This window comes from Oncorhynchus masou, chromosome 32 (genome assembly GCF_036934945.1).
Source record: "Oncorhynchus masou masou isolate Uvic2021 chromosome 32, UVic_Omas_1.1, whole genome shotgun sequence".
Taxonomy (NCBI): Eukaryota; Metazoa; Chordata; class Actinopteri; order Salmoniformes; family Salmonidae; genus Oncorhynchus; species Oncorhynchus masou.
The window spans coordinates 58402633-58422054 of NC_088243.1; the positions used below are offsets into that span (position 1 = coordinate 58402633).

A 19422-nucleotide genomic window follows, 5' to 3' on the forward strand; every position below is an offset into this window, starting at 1 on the left:
TCTCATATATGGGGTTTCACATTTTTGGAATCCCGCCTCGTGGCATTTAGCTCAGGAGAGAAACTAATTATAGATTTGGGACGAGCGGGGACCAGGTTTTGGGGAGGTGGCCTTTTTAAAACCATTCTAAAACCCTTAATTCTTCCCTTTTTTTTTACAGCGAATCCTCAATTAAATCTCGCTCTATTCCCATCCATACTTCTGATATCAACTTGGAGTGATTTAAACCCCTTCATTTCACCATTTGCTCTATGTCAACTCTTTTATGAGCAGCCTGAATTATCAGTGTAGTGACAATTTATCACGTTGGCATGGTAATGAAGTCAAAGTGAGCGGATGACACGATTCTGGCACCTGTTGTGGGCGGAGAGGCGTAGTGGAGTCATTGATGACAGAGGGGCAGATGGGTTTGGCTCTACATGGAGGACGGAGGATCAGAGAGGAGAGAGTTACCCTGCAGTAGGCATGAAATGCTGTGGCCCTCCGTGGTCTGTGTGTATAGAGAGACCAGCATGTTGTTCCCTGTGAAGGAGAGCATGTTTTCTCTGTGTGTTGTTGCTTTGTGTAGTCAGTGTGTTTGCTAAGTTTTGATGTGGCCAGAATAATCTATATATGCTTTGATTTGATAATTATTTTAATCAATATATACTTTGCGGTGTTCAGTGCACTGAGTGGGTTCAGTATGCTGAAACATTTGTCCTCCCACAATCAGAGCTGGCTACTGAACCATAAAGCAGAGACGAGAGTCGAGGAGAGGTGAGCAGGGCAGAGAAAAGAGCAGTGAGGAAAGGAGCCTCGTTCCCCTGGAGAACTCTCGATCCAGCACGCCTCCTCGGCCATGATACACACACACACACTCACACATTAATTACGCTGCTTTGGCTGAGCCAGGACGAGACTCCAGGGAAATCAACGTTTTAATGCATCTCTGATGCACACTTAATGAGAATTTTACACATTACGAATTCTCCTTTATTAGCCTGACTTTTTTATCCCATTTTTCTGCACGTCTCTGGAATGCCGGAATGGCTTTGGAACGTTAGAACCGCAACAGGTCCTCTGACAAAGTCACCGCGCTCACTGGCCGCTATCAACTTCCTCTTTCTCCATTTGTGCTTTCTGCAGCAGTTTATATACGACTTCTTCAAGGGTCATTTTCAGTGAATATGCCATTACCTTGTAATAAGTAGCCTACAGTATGTAAATACAGGCAATTTGATGTAGTGGTAAGTAAATTGTACTGCATACCTGTACTAGATAATGGCATTTTTACAGACAAACAAACAGGAGAACAAACAAACATAAGTTACTCTGGTATGATGTTTCCTATGTTCTTCCTCCCGTAGGCCCCAGGTAAGCTAGCCATCGAGGTATCGCACTTCCTGGAGTGGATGAGTCTGGAGCCTCAATCTGTAGTGTGGCTGGCTGTTCTGCAGCGTGTGGCTGTGGCCGAGTCCGCCAAGCACCAGGCCAAGTGTTACATCTGTAAACAGTGCCCCATCAAGGGATTCAGGTGGGTCATATGTACTTCTATCGGAGATTAATAAAGGTGGATGTGTGACACACATACTATATGCACACACAAAAAAAACCCATCTAGGTTGAGGATAGAGCCATTGCTAAGACCTCTCTAATGTTACTGACTGTGACATGGTCTTCCGTTCTGCTGATCTGTCCTGACAGGTACCGCAGTCTTAAACAATTCAACGTGGACATCTGCCAGACGTGCTTCCTCACAGGACGCACCACCAAGGGAAAGAAGCTCCACTACCCCATCATGGAGTACTACACCCCAGTAAGAAGGAGTACTACACCCAGGCTGCCTCATGAATGGCACCCTATTAATATTTTAAAAAGTAGTGTACTATGCAGGGAATAGGGTGCACCTAGTACTGCATAGTAGTGCACTGTACAGGGAATAGTGTGCCTTTTCCGACGCAGCCTATACTACGCTCTTTCACTACCATCTTAAAGGGACAATCTGCAGTTTGAACAATAACAAAGCGTCACCCCCTCCGCTGTTTGGGTAAAAAGCTGAGGGATGGGCTTGGGGAAACGTAACCACTCTCAAATCCATAGACAGAGCTATTGATGCAAAGACTGACCATACAAGATAACAATTATACTTTTAACCATGGTTTGAGGCTATAGGGGAAAGTGGGGTAAGTTGAGACAAGTGGCTACTTGAGCCACCCCTTGTTTCTAGGAAACTATACACCAAATGTAATGTGCCCAAATATTTAGGAAGAGGTTAGCCGGGGCTGACGGTGGCCAACAGCAGACCAACAATGTTCTCACTGCCAGAACATTCACACCCAATCAATAGATCAGGGTTTTGCTACTTAGCGACATGTCCTGTATATGGTTTTCCAATAACTCATTTCAGAAGTAAATCAGGATTAGCGTGTCCTGAGGAGAAGCAATACAGATCATAGGAAGTGTGATCTAGAAGGTTACACCTAATATTGGAAAACATTGGAAAGCAATACAGCCAAATACAACAGCAAAACATTGATAACACTTGCATGTTTCCTGTAGGGCCTTGCTATCCTAATGGAAAAGTACCACAGAACTGAACCCTCCCCGGTTATCAAACAAACTATGAGGGCTGGAAGCCGCTCCGCTCAGGGATCACATACCAACTGACTGATCTAGCACATTTTGACAGATGGCACAAAACCACCATTCTCTCTGACTCCGGCTCAGTGCAAACACCTCTGACATGGCCGACCGGGGAGGGAAAAGCTGCTTAATTGCAAAAAAATGACTTGGAGAGGGTGATTAGCTGACGGGCGGCCGCTGGCGCACTAGAGTGATTTAAGACCCTTTCAGTGAATGCAGGGAGGTCTGGATAATCTTTCCCTCCACAAAGGTGTGTGGGGCTAATCCAGGCCGCTTTGCTGAGCTGTGGATCAAATCCCACAGGGAGTGTGGGAAGGCCAGCGGGACAGCCAACGCTCCAGCCATCTTGGTGTCCAGGGCGGCCTATCCCAGGGTGCTTTGCACCAGTATAGACCTGCCTGCTTGCTCCATAGCTCTGCTGTAATTGTGTTGGACAGAGGGAGTGTGCTGGAATGCCAAGAAGCAAGGTCTCAGACAAACTCATAATTGAACTGACTGGAATGGTTTTGCATAATAGATCGGTGTGTGTGTGTGTGTGTGTGTGTTAAGGAGTAAGGAATTACATCCAAATGGACTCAATCCCTTCATTAAGTATCTAACTTCCTAACAGCAGCAATAACTAAGCAGAAACCTGAAGGAAAACTTTTCTGTGTATGAGTCGGTTTCATATTCAAGCGTTTTATTCAGTTTGTCAAGTCACATTCAAAACAAGAATATGACTAATTCAAGTGTATCATATTTAAATGATTTAGTTTAATCTAATACTTTTGAATACTCTGACCCCCAAAATGAATTGTCTGGAAATGAATGATTTCAAAAACCTTAATGAAGCTTACACTTTGTCAATCAAATGTGCAGACCTATGGATTCCTACATGAATTGTATCTTTTGCTTGTTAATTAATTTATTTAAAAAGTATAGACTAATCCTGTATGATATGCTTATTCACACTCATTATCCAACAAATTGAACATGTGATAAACTGTGTGCAACAAAGGAATGGATTTACAGGTATAGGCCTATGTCCACATTGGCATCTGATATGGTTGTAGGGGAGTGTGGGGTAAATTGAGCCACCCCTTTTTCTAGGAGGTTATACATAAAGTTAATTATATGACCAAATATTTAGGGAGAAGTCATCATTTTATGGAGTCTGAAGGTTGAAAACACATGGAAATATATATTTTTTCAAAAATTCTCTAATTAATGTATTGGGTTATAGGTTTCATGATGCTTGTATCTAAACCAAAGTAGATCATTTTAAGATTGTTTTATACATCAGTTGGGGTCTCCAAAGATACAATATGAGGTCTTAACGTGTTCACGGTACACGTCCTCCAAGGGCACCCCCCCCCCCGCTCAACTCAAAAGGTGGCGCACAGAATGCAAAAATATTCTTAGAAATATTTAACCTCCACACATTAACAAGTCCAAGATAAACACCTTGTTCATCTACCCAGCGAGTCAGATTTCTAAAATGTTTTATGGCGAAAACATAGCACATATGTATGTCAAACCACCACAAAGACACAGACGATATGTAGCCATTTTGTCGAACAAAAGATGCAATCACAAACGCAGGATTAAAAGAAAAATAATTCACTAACCTTTTGAAAATCTTCGTCAGATGACAGTAATAGGACATGTTACACAGTACATTTATGTTTTTTTCAATAATATGCAATTTATATCCATAAATCTCCGTTTACGTTGACGCCATGTTCAGAAAATCCTCAAAAATGTCCGGAGAAATTATAGATAGCTCCGTCAGATAACGCCAGATAACAGCAATACACATCATAAACTTTGACTAAATATACATGTTCTACATATAGTTAGAAAGATACACTGCTTCTTAATGCAACCGCTTTGTCACATTTCTTTTTAACGTTACAGAATTCGTTCACTATTCAATAATCTGAGGCAGTTGCGCATCAAAACTTCAAAATTCCATATTATATGTCGACTAAACTGGTCAAACTAAGTGCAGAATCAAGCTTTAGGATGTTATAAACGTACAAAACAATTGGCGATTCAACCGGACAAAAGCAATTCTTCTCAGACCTTCTGGAACGGATGGATGACTGTGTACAATTCGCGCTCGAACACGCATGTATTTTCTCGCAACACACACTCTTTTGCCTGCCAAAGGGTCAAAGCTCGCGGCATTTGCACAATTAAACGCTCTACTGATAGAGGACATCTCGTGGAAGACATAGAAAGTGTTTCCAGATCCATAGCTGGTTGGGAAGGGTGGGGTCGATGACGTCAAAGTTGCCCCAACTTTCTGGATGCCAAAACTAGTTTGGGAGATTGCCTGCCCTGTGAGTTCTGCTATATTTAAAGACATAATTCAAACAGCTTTAGAAGCTTTAGAGTGTTTCCTATCCAATAATTATTATATGCATATATTAGCAATTTTGGACAGATTTGTTTTCAGTTTACTATGGGCACGCAATTCATCCAAAGGGGGCAGTATTGTCCCGAGCCTCAACAGGTTTTAAACCTATCATGAAAGTGCATCTTTGTAGCTGTGTGGCTAATGTAGTCAAAATGTTTGCCTTGGGGTAAGTTGAGCCAATGGTCACTATGCGTAATATGAACAGTATTTTTGCAATGTGTCGTGTATATGAACTCAAGATAGTGAATTTGTATTGTTACAGAGCAGACATCATCATGCCCTACAGTGGCTTGCGAAATTATTCACCCCCTTGGCATTTTTCCTATTTTGTTGCCTTACAAATTGGAGTTAAAATATATTTTTTGGGGGGTTTGTATCATTTGATTTGCACAACATGCCTACCACTTTAAAGATGCAAAATATGTTTTATTGTGAAACAAAAAAGAAATAACTGAAATCTTGAGCATGCATAACTATTCACGCCCCCAAAGTCAATACTTTGTAGAGCCACCTATTGCTGAAATTACAGCTGCAAGTCTCTTGGGGTATGTCTCTATAAGCTTAGCACATCGAGTCACTGGGATTTTTGCCCATTCTTCAAGGCAAAACCGCTCCAGCTCCTTTTTGTTGGAAGGGTTCCGCTGGTGTACAGCGAGCTTTAAGTCATACCACAGATTCTCAATTGGATTGAGGTCTGGGCTTTGACTTGGCCATTCCAAGACATTTAAATGTTTCCCCTTAAACCACTTGAGTGTTGCTTTACCAGTATGCTTAGGGTCATTGTCCTGCTGGAAGGTGAACCTCTGTCCTAGTCTCAAATCTCTGGAAGACTGAAACAGGTTTCCCTCAAGAATTCCCCTGTATTTAGCACCATCCATCATTCCTTCAATTCTGACCAGTTTCCCAGTCCCTGCAGATGAAAAACATCCTCACAGCATGATGCTGCCACCACCATGCTTCACTGTGGGGATGGTGTTTTCAGGGTGATAAGAGGTGCTGGGTTTGCACCAGACACACCAAATGAGTTTGCTTATTTTTTCTTTAAGCATGGCTTTTTTAAGGCCAGCTCTATGGAGTGTACGGCTTAAAGTGGTCCTATGGACAGATACTCCAATCTCCACTGTGGAGATTTGCAGCTCCTTCAGGGTTATCTTTGGTCTCTTTGTTGCCTCTCTGATTAATGCCCTCCTTGCCTTGTCCATGAGCCTTGGTGGGTGGCCCTCTCTTGGCTGGTTTGTTGTGGTACCATATTCTTTCCATTTTATAATAATGGATTTAATTGCGCTCCGGGGGATGTTCAAAGTTTCTGATATTTTTTTATAACTCAACCCTGATCTTTACTTCTCCAAAACTTTGTTCCTGACCTGTTTGGAGCGCTCCTTGGTCTTCATGGTGCCTCTTGCTTTGTGGTGCCCCTTGCATAGTGGTGTTGCAGACTGTGGGGCCTTTTAGAACAGGTGTATATATACTGAGATCATGTGACACTTAGATTGAGCACAGGTGGACTTTATTTAACTAATTATGTGACTTCTGAAGGTTTTTAGGGGCTTCATAGCAAAGGGGTTGAATACATATGCACACACCACTTTTCTGTTTTTATTTTTGGAAACAAGTCATTTTTAAATTTCATTTGACCAATTTGGACTATTTTGTGTATGTCCATTACATGAAATCCAAATAAAAATCCATTTAAATTACAGGTTGTAATGCAACAAAATAGGAAAAACATCAAGGGGGATGAATACTTTTTCAAGGCACTGTATGTATACAAATGTTTTTAAAAAAGCAGGGGTCTAGCCCCCCTTGAGGTTCTTGAGAGAGCAGCCAATGAAGTGAGAGAAGGGAAGAAGTCCATTCGAGCAGCAGCAAGGGATGAGAAAATATACTGAATGACACTGAAAAGGTACTTGGATATCAAAGAAAATGAACATGTACCTGTGTGAGAGGCTCTGATAGAGTAGCAGAGGCACACAAGGTCTTATCTGATGACATGGTGTCTTAGCTTGCTAAACATATGAAGAATATTGAGGACCAGTTTCATGGCCTTTAGTAGCCTCAAATGCAGAAAACTTGCCTATAAATTGGTACATCGAAAACAACATCCCTGTCCCAGACAACTGGTCAAGAAATAAAAGGGTAAGTGATATTGAAGATAGAGCTTTATATCTGAATGTAGGCATACATTGAAGATATACAATACACCACACCCCCATTCCATGAATTAAACTTTACCTACCAGCACCATCACCCACTGTGACAGGACACCGTCACCCACTGTCACAGGACACCGTCACCCACTGTCACAGGACACCTTCACCCACTGTCACCCACAGCATACGTTTTTTGGACAAGATATGCTTTCCAATCTGTTATGTTTACATGAATTCTGATTATTTCGAGGGATACACAACATCATGAAATATATGTAGAGATCTTTGTTTGAAAGAATACTAAACTCAGCAAAAAAATGTCCTCTCACTGTCAACTGCTTTTATTTTCAGCAAACTTAACATGTGCAAATATTTGTATGAACATAACAAGATTCAACAACTGAGACATAAACTGAACAAATTCCATAGATGTGACAGACAGAAATGGAATAATGTGTCCCTGAACAATGGGGGGGTCAAAATCAAAAGTAACAGTCAGTATCTGGTGGGGCCACCAGTTGCATTAAGTACTGCAGTACATCTCCTCCTCATGGACTGCACCAGATTGGCCAGTTTTTGCTTTGAGATGATACCCCACTCTTCCACCAAGGCACCTCCAAGTTCCCGGACCTTTCTGGGGGGATGGCCCTAGCCCTCACCCTCTGATCCAACAGGTCCCAGACGTGCTCAATGGGATTGAGATCCGGGCCCTTCGCTGGCCATGGCAGAACACTGACATTCCTGTCTTGCAAGAAATCACACACAGAACGAGCAGTATGGCTGGTGGCATTGTCATGCTTAAGGGTCATGTCAGGATAAGCCTGCAGGAAGGGTACCACATGAGGGAGGAGGATGTCTTCCCTGTAACGCACAACGTTGAGATTGCCTGCAATGACCACAAGCTCAGTCCGATGATGCTGTGACACACCGCCCCAGACCATGACGGACCCTCCACCTCCAAATCGATCACGCTTCAGAGTACAGGCCTCGGTGTAACGCTCATTCCTTCAACGATGAACGCGAATCCGACCATCACCCCCTGGTGAGACAAAACCATGACTCGTCAGTGAAGTGCACTTTTGCCAGTCCTGTCTGGTCCAGCAACAGTGGGTTTGTGCCCATAGGCGTCGTGATGTCTGGTGAGGACCTGCTGAGCCCTCAGTCCAGCCTCTCTCAACCTATTGCGGACAGTCTGAGCACTGATGGAGGGATTGTGCGTTCCTGGAGTATCTCGGGCAGTTGTTGTTGCCATCCTGTACCTGTCCCGCAGGTGTGATGTTCGGATGTACCGATCATGTGCAGGTGTTGTTACATTTGGTCTGCCACTGCGAGGATGATCAGTTGTCCGTCCTGTCTCCCTGTAGCGCTGTCTCACAGTATGGATATTACAATATATTTCCCTGGCCACATCTGCAGTCCTCATGCCTCCTTGCAGCATGCCTAAGGCACATTCACGCAGATGAGCAGGGACCTTGGGCATTTTTCTTTGGTGTTTTTCAGTCAGAAGAAAGGCCTCTTTAGTGTCCTAAGTTTTCATAACTGTGACCTTAAATGCCTACCGTCTGTAAACTGTTAGTGTTTTAACGACCGTTCCACAGGTGCATGTTCATGAATTGTTCATGGTTCATTGAACAAGCATGGGAAACCGTGTTTAAACCCTTTACAATGAAGATCTGTGAAGATATCTTTGAAAGACAGGGTCCTGAAAAAGGGATGTTTCTTTTTTGCTGAGTTTATATTTCCCTTGACATAGTAATGCGGAATGTAAAAATGTCCTCAACATAACCCACTCTCCCATACAGAATTAAATTGTTTACAAGCAATGGACTAAAACAAGGTTATATTTCAGGTTCTGATGGGGTACGACAGTTGAACTAAGATCAAGATGCATTTTTAAGTTAGATTCTTCAAGAATCAATGTGTATATTTCATTCATTTAAAAGTCCAAATATGGATTTAGCAATCGCTGGTTGCCCCTTTAAGAGAGTGTGGATGTCACACTAGCTCACTATTTTAGCTCGAATCAATGTGGGGCTGTGGGATATGGTAGGGAACTATGTGCCAAATGATTTCTCCCAGGGCAGTATTTCAACCAGGGGAAGGTTTAAGTGGAGCTAGGCTGGAGTATTTTTTTCAGTGCTCTGACTCCTATGGTGCTGGGTTCTATGATGTAGTGGGGGGGGGGGTACAAGACTGTAGAACTGTAGTCCAGTGAGGTCAGAGGGAGTTAGAGGGGGCATGACAACTGGACTAGCAGCAGGGCACTATAAGAAAGTTTAGTTCAAGACAAGGCTCTCTCTCTCTCTCTTGCGTGCGTGCTTGTGTGTGCGTGTGTGTGCTTGTGTGCATGTGTAGTGTAAAGAATTCTAAAGTGGTGCACTTTGTCTTCTTGTCCTCCCACCGCCATTCCCCTCTCCTCTCCTCCATTCCGGCCCTCTCGTGTAAACCATGTGGCAGACCACCTCAGGAGAAAAGATGCGGGACTTTGCCAAAACGCTGAAGAACAAGTTCCGGTCGAAGCAGTACTTTAGCAAGCACCCTCAGCGGGGCTACCTGCCTGTCCAGTCAGTGCTGGAGGCTGAGAACTCTGAGACGTGAGTCATACCTCTACAGATACATACATATGGATAGACAGACTGGCACAGAGAAGACAGGAAACATGATTTGACAGAGGGAGGGAGACTGCTTATATATATGACAGCAATACATTTTCCAATAATATTACGATGTAAGCTTTGTTGGCAGTATTCTATGATGTTGAGGGGAAGGGAGCACTTCTGTTTTGATGCGGTTGGTTGTACATGAGTGGGATTCAATACGTTTTTAAGAAGTAGACACCATGAAGTACCAGTAGTAGAGGTATTAATGATGTTTTTCTGTGTTTTACCAGGCCGTGCTCCTCTCCCAAGCTACCCCATGCAGACACACACAGCAGAATCGAGCACTTCGCTAGCAGGTCGGGTGTTATACGCTCACACACACGCACGCATGCACAAAATAAATACTCCCATCCTACCCTTACTTAACTCCTCTGCCTACTCCAGTCCTGAACCATCTGTCTCCTTCCCTCCTTCCATTCTCCTCACACTCCCCAGTTCTCTCTCCTCAGTCTGATTAAGATATTGATCTGGCTGCATCTTGGCCTGAGCTTTGACTTGAGTGTAGACTGTTGTGCCCAACTGGTATCCTCTCTCTCTTTCTCTCTTTCTTTTTCTCATTCTCACACACACACACACACACACACACACACACACACACACACACACACACACACACACACACACACACACACACACACACACACACACACACACACACACACACACACACACTGAGAAGGGTGCAGTATGTTTGGTCTGGGGTGAGCAGGGGTCACCTGAATGTGGATGTCTGGTGGCATGGTAAAGCATTGTGACAGGGCACTGGGTCCATTGGGTACCTGGTGGATGCCAGAGCAGATCAGTGTCTGTCTGTCAGGGTTACAGAGAGGGCACAGCCAGGGCATGGCAGAGCGGTCTCTCACCCAGGGCAGTCATGCCAATAGCAGAGCAGAGCAGAGCAGGGGATAGATCACTGCACTCTGGGTGTACAGTACAGTATGTTTTATGTGTATTTGTGTGTGTGTGTGTGGGGGGGAAGAATACTACAGGGCACAGATCACTTTCTTGTACTGTATGTGTGATAGTGCTTCTCAGTATTGATCCTCTCTCTCTCTGAACTTCCCTTTCAGTTTCTCTCACACGTATTCACTCTCTTTCTTCTCTCCCAGTCATTCAGATCCATTATTTCTATTGACTGAAATGATATGCTTCTGTTCCCAAGTCCTCTCAAATTTACACTGCATTCGGAAAATGTTCAGACCCTTTTTGCTTTTTCCACATTTCTGTTACGTTACAGCCTCATTCTACAATGGATTTAAAATAAAAAAATCCTCATCAATCTACACATAATACCCCATAATAACAAAGAAAAACAGGTTTATAGAAAAAACTGAAATACCGTATTTACATACGGTATTCAGTATTCAGACCCTTTGCTATAAGGCTCCGGTGCATCCTGTTTCCATTGATCATCCTTGAGATGTTTCTACAAATTGATTGGAGTCCATTTGTGATTGGATATGATTTGGAAAGGCACACACCGGTCTATATAAGGTCCCACAGTTGACAGTGCATGTCAGAGAAAAAACCAAGACATGATGTCAAAGGAATTGTCCGTCGAGCTCCGAGACAGGATTGTGTTGAGGCACAGATCTGGGGAAGGGTACCAAAAACATGTGCAGCATTGAAGGTCCCCAAGAACACGGTGGCCTCCAACATTCTAGCAAATGGCTCCTAAAGGACTCTCAGACCACTCTCAGACCAGGAGGCTTCTTGATGAAGCCAAGATTGAACATTTTGGCCTGAATGCCAAGCGTCACGTCTGGAGGATGCCTGGCACCATCCCTATGGTGAAGCATGGAGGGACTGGAGGGACTCTCGATCCTGACTGGGAGACTAGTCAGGATCGAGAGAAAGATGAACGGAGCAAAGTACAGAGAGAGCCTTGATGAAAACCTGCTCCAGAGCGCTCTAAACCTCAGACTGGGGGGAAGGTTCACCTTCCACCAGGATTAACTGCCTTGTTCAGGTGCAGAACAACAGATTTTTACCTTGTCAGATGGGGATTCAATCTAGCAATCGTTCGGTTACTGGCCCAATGCTCTAACCACTAGGCTACCTGCTGATCCAGTATGGGGTATTGTGTGTAGATTGAGGAGGGATAAAAACTATTTAATACATTTTAGAATAAGGCTGTAATGTAACACAATGTGGAAAAAGGGGTCTGAATACTTTCCGAATGCACTATATTATTCTTCTGACAATTCTAATCATTAATGTTGTCTCGCTCTCTCTCTCTCTTTCTCTCACACTCTCTCACGCTCTCTATCATATACTCTCTCTAGCTCTATCTCTCCCTCACTCTTCAAAAACACATCAAATGAGGGACTATATATATATATAATATATACAGTGACTTGCGAAAGTATTCGGCCCCCTTGAACTTTGCGACCTTTTGCCACATTTCAGGCTTCAAACACAAAGATATAAAACTGTATTTTTTTGTGAAGAATCAACAACAAGTGGGACACAATCATGAAGTGGAACGACATTTATTGGATATTTCAAAAAAATTTAACAAATCAAAAACTGAAAAATTGGGCGTGCAAAATTATTCAGCCCCTTTACTTTCAGTGCAGCTCTGAATGATCCAATGATCTCTGAATGATCTAATGTTAACCTAAATGACTAATGATGATAAATACAATCCACCTGTGTGTAATCAAGTCTCCGTATAAATGCACATGCACTGTGATAGTCTCAGAGGGCCGTTAAAAGCGCAGAGAGCATCATGAAGAACAAGGAAGACACCAGGCATGTCCGAGATACTGTTGTGAAGAAGTTTAAAGCCGGATTTGGATACAAAAAGATTTCCCAAGCTCTAAACATCCCAAGGAGCACTGTGCAAGCGATAATATTGAAATGGAAGGAGTATCAGACCACTGCAAATCTACCAAGACCTGGCCGTCCCTCTACACATTCAGCTCATACAAGGAGAAGACTGATCAGAGATGCAGCCAAGAGGCCCATGATCACTCTGGATGAACTGCAGAGATCTACAGCTGAGGTGGGAGACTCTGTCCATAGGACAACAATCAGTCGTATATTGCACAAATCTGGCCTTTATGGAAGTGGCAAGAAGAAAGCCATTTCTTAAAGATATCCATAAAAAGTGTCGTTTAAAGTTTGCCACAAGCCACCTGGGAGACACACCAAACATGTGGAAGAAGGTGCTCTGGTCAGATGAAACCAAAATTGAACTTTTTGGCAACAATGCAAAACGTTATGTTTGGCGTAAAAGCAACACAGCTCATCACGATGAACACACCATCCCCACTGTCAAACATGGTGGTGGCAACATCATGGTTTGGGCCTGCTTTTCTTCAGCAGGGACAGGGAAGATGGTTAAAATTGATGGGAAGATGGATGGAGCCAAATACAGGACCATTCTGGAAGAAAACCTGATGGAGTCTGCAAAAGACCTGAGACTGGGACGGAGATTTGTCTTCCAACAAGACAATGATCCAAAACATAAAGCAAAATCTACAATGGAATGGTTCAAAAATAAACATATCCAAGTGTTAGAATGGCCAAGTCAATGTCCAGGCCTGAATCCAATCGAGAATCTGTGGAAAGAACTGAAAACTGCTGTTCACAAATGCTCTCCATCCAACCTCACTGAGCTCGAGCTGTTTTGCAAGGAGGAATGGCAAAAAATTTCAGTCTCTCGATGTGCAAAACTGATAGAGACATACCCCAAGCGACTTACAGCTGTAATCGCAGCAAAAGGTGGCGCAACAAAGTATTAACTTAAGGGGGCTGAATAATTTTGCACGCCCAATTTTTCAGTTTTTGATTTGTTAAAAAAGTTTGAAATATCCAATAAATGTCGTTCCACTTCATGATTGTGTCCCACTTGTTGTTGATTCTTCACAAAAAAATACAGTTTTATATCTTTATGTTTTAAGCCTGAAATGTGGCAAAAGGTCGCAAAGTTCAAGGGGGCCGAATACTTTTGCAAGGCACTGTATATTTATCCACCCCTCCCCCATCATTGTCCCGTCCCAAAGTAATGAAACATCTAATTACTATCAGAAGTGTCAGAACTGCCATACAGCTATATTAAAGGTCCCTGAGGCTGTCCTCATAGAAGAGTGTTTGTCTGTCCATTCAGTCAAATGAGGGGTGTTCATGTTAATCCAGGTTAATAATATTGTGTCCCAGAGGAAGATTGTGGGTATTTGATGTTTTGGTTGCCTCTTAAGGGACAGATTTTCTGGCGTACCCCACACACATGCACCGAGGTGCCAGTGGATAGCTCTCCTTTCATCATAAGTACAGACTCCAGTTCTGAGAGAGGAATGGAGAGAGGGAGGGGTAGAGGGAGAGGCAAGTGGAGGGAGAGAGATGGCCTGGGGATGCGAGGGAGGGAGCGAGAGAGAACACTCCACATAGGACTCCTATAGGAATTGACTCACTCACAAATTCCCTCATCTTCATGACTGCCAAGTCTACGGCTTTCACACGGAATACACACATGCGCACGTACATACACACAGTCTCATTCTCACAGTTTCACACACAACTCACATACAGATTCACACACACACACACGCACACACACACGCACACACACACACACGCACGCACGCGCGCACACACACACACACACACACACACACACACACACACACACACACACACACTCACACACATTTACAACCATGCGACCCAACCTTGCACCCCTTTCACCCTCCAGTCCCCTTGGGGGTTAGTGACCTTCTCCATCCCCTCCTGCTGTAGTCCCTAGCTGGGGTGCGGGTCACTCTCCTTTCTACCCTGCCTTCTGGTCCTATGAATGAATGACCTGACTGATCGAGTAAAGGGCTGTCAGCCATAGAGGCCAGGTCTGGCCACAGTGAGAGTGGATGTCCTGTACCCTCTCTTTCTTGGTGGAAGGGGCATAAGGATGCAATATGGATCCCTCTGACAAGCGTCAATCCATTCTCATCCTTCTTTCCTGTCCCTCCAGCCGTCCATTAGTAAATTAGTTTTGGTGGTGGTGGTGGTTAGCGTGTGTGTGTGAGTGTGTGTGTTTGGGGAGCTGGAGTAGCATGAGGCACTTAGCACATTTCATTAGTATCTCTGGCGGAGTCTGTACGTGTCTGATGGTTCCAACACAGCCCTCCTGGCAGCTCCCTCAGAAGGCCATTCCCACTGCTGAGAGAGTGAAGTGCGCTGAGAGAGAGAAGTGCGCTAAAAGCAAACTTCTCCCTATTCAGCTGCCTGGTAAAACGGGAGGAGGAGATGACAGTTTGTAGCAGTGTGGGAGCTGTCCATAGTGCTGAAAAAGTTAGTCCCTATCCATGGCGTTGAACTGCCAATCATCTCATCCACATTGTAACAGGGTAGAAGGAGAAGAGCAGCGTGGGAGCTGTCCATGGTGCTGAAGATTTACAGTCCCTATCCATGGTGCTGAACTGCCAATCGTCTCAACCCCATTGTAACAGGGTAGAAGGAGAAGAGCTGTGCGGTAGCTGTTCGTGGTGCTGAAATACCGCACTACAGCGCTGTACTGAATAGCTCTTCTTGGAAGGGAAAACCTCTCCTCTTTCAAAAGATCTCTCTCTCTCTCTCTCTCTGTGTGTGTATGTGTGTGTGTTTTCCTGTGGTCCAGGTTGGCGGAGATGGAGAACCAGAATTGTTCCTTCTTCACGGATAGTCTGTCGCCTGATGAGAGTCTGTGAGTACACTGCCACCTCCTCCACACACTGAACCCTTTCATTACAGCCGAGGCCCTGCTCTGAAATATGTAGTGTGTGCGTGTGTGTGTGTGTGTGTGTGTGTGTGTGTGTGTGTGTGTGTGTGTGTGTGTGTGTGTGTGTGTGTGTGTGTGTGTGTGTGTGTGTGTGTGTGTGTGTGTGTGTGTGTGTGTGTGTGTGTGTGAGGGAGTGTGTCGGCATGTGTGTACCTGTGTGTGTGTACCTGTGTGTATGCCCCTGTGTGTGTGCACACACATTCAGGGGAGGCTGGGCAATCACATAAAGAAATCAGTAAGTTAATGAAAATGACCCATGGCAATGCATACTCCCCCTTCATCATATAAAAGTCTTTGTGATTAAAGACTGTGGCAGTGGGAACAAATAGAAAGGGCTGCTGCACAGGAGACCAGAGGAAGAGGAGAGGGTGACTGAAACAAAAACTGGAGGGTGGGGGAAGAAGGGGGGGGGGGGTGAGTAGTAGCTTTGGTTGAATCAATCAGGTGAACCCCTCACTAAGGAATGCTATAAACCAACTCAATTCATGAAAGGGCCTGGTCGCTGAGGTGTTGGCCCTGATCAAAGGCTTTGGCTGAGAGAGAGGGAGACAGAGAGAAAGAGAGAGAGATTACATATATATATCTGTGTGTGTGTGTGTGTGTGTGTGTGTGTGTGTGTGTGTGTGTGTGTGTGTGTGTGTGTGTGTGTGTGTGTGTGTGTGTGTGTGTGTGTGTGTGTGTGTGTGTGTGTGTGTGTGTGTGTGTGTGTGTGTGTGTAGGGTGTGTCGGCATATATATATATAGGGTTTTGGGGGTGAGACAAGTGTGTGTGTTTTCATGATGCGCACTCACTTACTGCTGTAAGAAAAATGCATTTTCCAACCAAGGTAGTGACCTTGATCAAAGGGGTTACTGTGTGTGTTTTCGTGTCTAGAGAAATAGTGAGAGAGTGTTTGTATTTACGTGTGTGTGTATTCATCTGTGTCTTTGTTCACGTCAGTGTGTGTATTCATTTCTGTGAATACGTGTGGGTGTGTTCCTGTCTGCGTGTGTGTCTGTGTGTGTCTGTGTGTGTGTGTGTGTGTGTGTGTGTGTGTGTGTGTGTGTGTGTGTGTGTGTGTGTGTGTGTGCACATGTGTATTTGCTAAATAGAGAGGGTAATGGCATGTTGTGTGAGGCTGCTAGTTTAATGTGATTGTTTGTATAGTTGCTCTGTGTGCTGCTGCCTGCGAGTTCTTGGCTGTGTGTCTCTGTGCTGTTGGAAGACTATTCTCTTTGCCACCGTGGCTATGTGTGTCGCAAGTGTTTTGGGTGCTGTGTTCTTATCAGTAGGGCCACTACTCTGTCTCTGCTGCTGAGTCCCCTCTTTCTTATGCCACTACTTTTTCATAGAATTTCTTAAGACTGTCTTGAATTTCTTAAGACTGCCGGTGTGCTTGTGCTGATGTGCGTCTATCCTGCCGGTGTGTCTGTTGCTGTGTGTGTGTGTCTGTTGCTGTGTGTGTGTGTCTGTTGCTCTCTGTGTGTCTGTTGCTCTCCGTGTGTCTGTTGCTGTCATTGTGTCTGGTGCTGTCAGTGTGTCTGGTGCTGTCCGTGTGTCTGGTGCGTGCTGTCCGTGTGTCTGTTGCTGTCATTGTGTCTGGTGCTGTCAGTGTGTCTGGTGCTGTCCGTGTGTCTGGTGCGTGCTGTTCGTGTGTCTGTTGCTGTCATTGTGTCTGGTGCTGTCAGTGTGTCTGGTGCTGTCCGTGTGTCTGGTGTGTGCTGTCCGTGTGTCTGCTGCTGTCATTGTGTCTGGTGCTGTCTACTGCTACTGCTTTGTTGCCTGTGCTGCTGTGTGGCTGTGCTGTCTGTCTGCTCTGTACCAGTGTGTCAATGGCTCGGTGCTGCTCTGTGCTTTTCCTGTCCTGTCCTGTGCCGTCTTGTCTGTGGCTGTGCTGCGGCTCAGTGTGCTGAGTGTCTCCTTTGCTGTGTTATGTGGGGGACTCAGGGATGAAGATCAGTACCTCCTGCGTCACTCCAGCCCCGGCACCCTGGACCAGGACTCCCCCAGCGGACAGCAGATGCTGCTGATCCACCTGGACTGTCAGGACAAGGACGAGCTGCAGAGAACGCTAGCCCGTCTGGAGAATGAGAACCGGTGAGAAAACATAACCTTTAGGTTTTAGAACCGTTTGGTCTTATAATCTTTAGAACTGGAACCTTTCGGCCTCATTTCAGTCCTATAATCTTTTGGTCTTAGAACCTTTAGGACCTATAACCTTTTGGTCTTAGAACCTTTAAGACCTATAATCTTTTTGGTCGTAGAACCTTTAGGACCTATGACCTTTTGGTTGTAGAACCTTTAGGATTTAGAGCTGTTAGGTCCTGGAAGCTTACAGGGCCACTACCAAGGCTATCATAATCAATTATATTATGCTTCTGGCACCAAATGTGAGAACTACACATTGGTAGTGGATGACATGAGTGCCGCCAGACAAGGTTAAGCGCTTTGAGACCTAGTTAAAAGTGCTATGTAAATGTAACAATTGTTATTATGATCATAGTTTACAATGCCCTTCCCAAGTCATAAACACACCACACACAGACTACAAAGTGCACCTGTTAAAGCAGTGGCCCATAAAATACCCAGCTTTTTCATGTCCTCAAAGCGTCCACATAATCACAACACAAATGGAACACTGCTGGGAGTTTATTGACCAAACTCAGCAATACAATCAACACCCGAACATGTCAGAGAGTAAGCATGGAGAACCAACTCCCAAAAGAAAACGAGACTCCTCGATGCACATAAACAATTTATGCTTTTCACCATCGGGAATAAGTGCAGAAACTGACTTGCGAAAGTCGATAAATTATAAACTGGGCATACATGATCTAATCAGTAAAGATACAGTGCGTTCTGAAAGTAAGACTCCTTGACTTTTTCCACAATTTGTAACGTTACAGCCTTATTTTAAAATGGATAAAGCAAAACAATAAAAGCCTTATTTACATAAGTATTCAGACCCTTTGCTATGAGACACGAAATTGATATCAGGCGCATCCTGTTTTCCATTGATCATCCTTGAAATGTTTCTACAACTTGATCTGTGGTAAATTCAATTGATTGGACATGATTTGGAAAGGCACAGACCTGTCTATATAAGGTCCCACAGTTGACAGTGCATGTCAGAGCAGAAACCAAGCCATGAGGTCGAAGGAATTGTCCGTAGAGCTCCGAGACAGGATTGTGTTCGAGGCACAGATCTGGAGAAGGGTACCAAAAAATGTCTGCAGCATTGAAGGTCCCCAAGAACACAGTGGCCTCCATCATTCTTACATGGATAAAGTTGGGAACCACCAAGACTCTTCCTAGAGCTGTCCACCTGGCCAAACTGAGCAATCGGGGGAGAAGGGCCTTGGCCAGGGAGGTGACCAAGAACCCGATGGTCACTCTGACAGAGCTCTAGAGTTCCTCTGTGGAGATGGGAGAACCTTACAGAAGGACAACCATCTATTGACCCTAAGCACACAGCCAAGACAACTCAGGAGTGGCTTCGGGACAAGTCTCTGAATGTCCTTGAGTGTGCCTGCCAGAGCCTGGACTTGAACCCAATTGAACATCTCTGGAGAGACCAGAGCAACGCTCCACATCCAACCTGACAGAGCTCGCGAGGATCTGCAGAGAAGAATGGGAGAAACTCCCCAAATACAGGTGTGCCAAGCTTGTAGCGTCATACCCAAGAAGACTCAAGGCTATAATCACTTAAAAGGTGCTTTAACAAAGTACTGAGTAAGGGGTCTGAATACTTATGTAAATGTGATATTTCAGTTTTTTAAAGTTTTTAAAAACCTGTTTTTGCTTTGTCATTATGGGGTACTGTGTGTAGATTGATGAGGGGGGGAAACGAT

At 44.5% G+C, this 19422-nt stretch overlaps 1 protein-coding gene across 1 annotated transcript in view; it reads left to right on the top strand.

Annotated features, from left to right (window-relative positions):
- Window positions 1-19422, top strand: part of drp2 (dystrophin related protein 2) — a 116804-nt gene that overhangs the window by 88790 nt on the left and 8592 nt on the right. The window contains exons 15-20 of the mRNA XM_064955840.1: window positions 1347-1513; window positions 1684-1795; window positions 9631-9767; window positions 10064-10129; window positions 15451-15516; window positions 17519-17668. Coding sequence (XP_064811912.1) covers window positions 1347-1513; window positions 1684-1795; window positions 9631-9767; window positions 10064-10129; window positions 15451-15516; window positions 17519-17668 — 698 coding nt within the window. The remainder of the gene's footprint in view (window positions 1-1346; window positions 1514-1683; window positions 1796-9630; window positions 9768-10063; window positions 10130-15450; window positions 15517-17518; window positions 17669-19422) is intronic.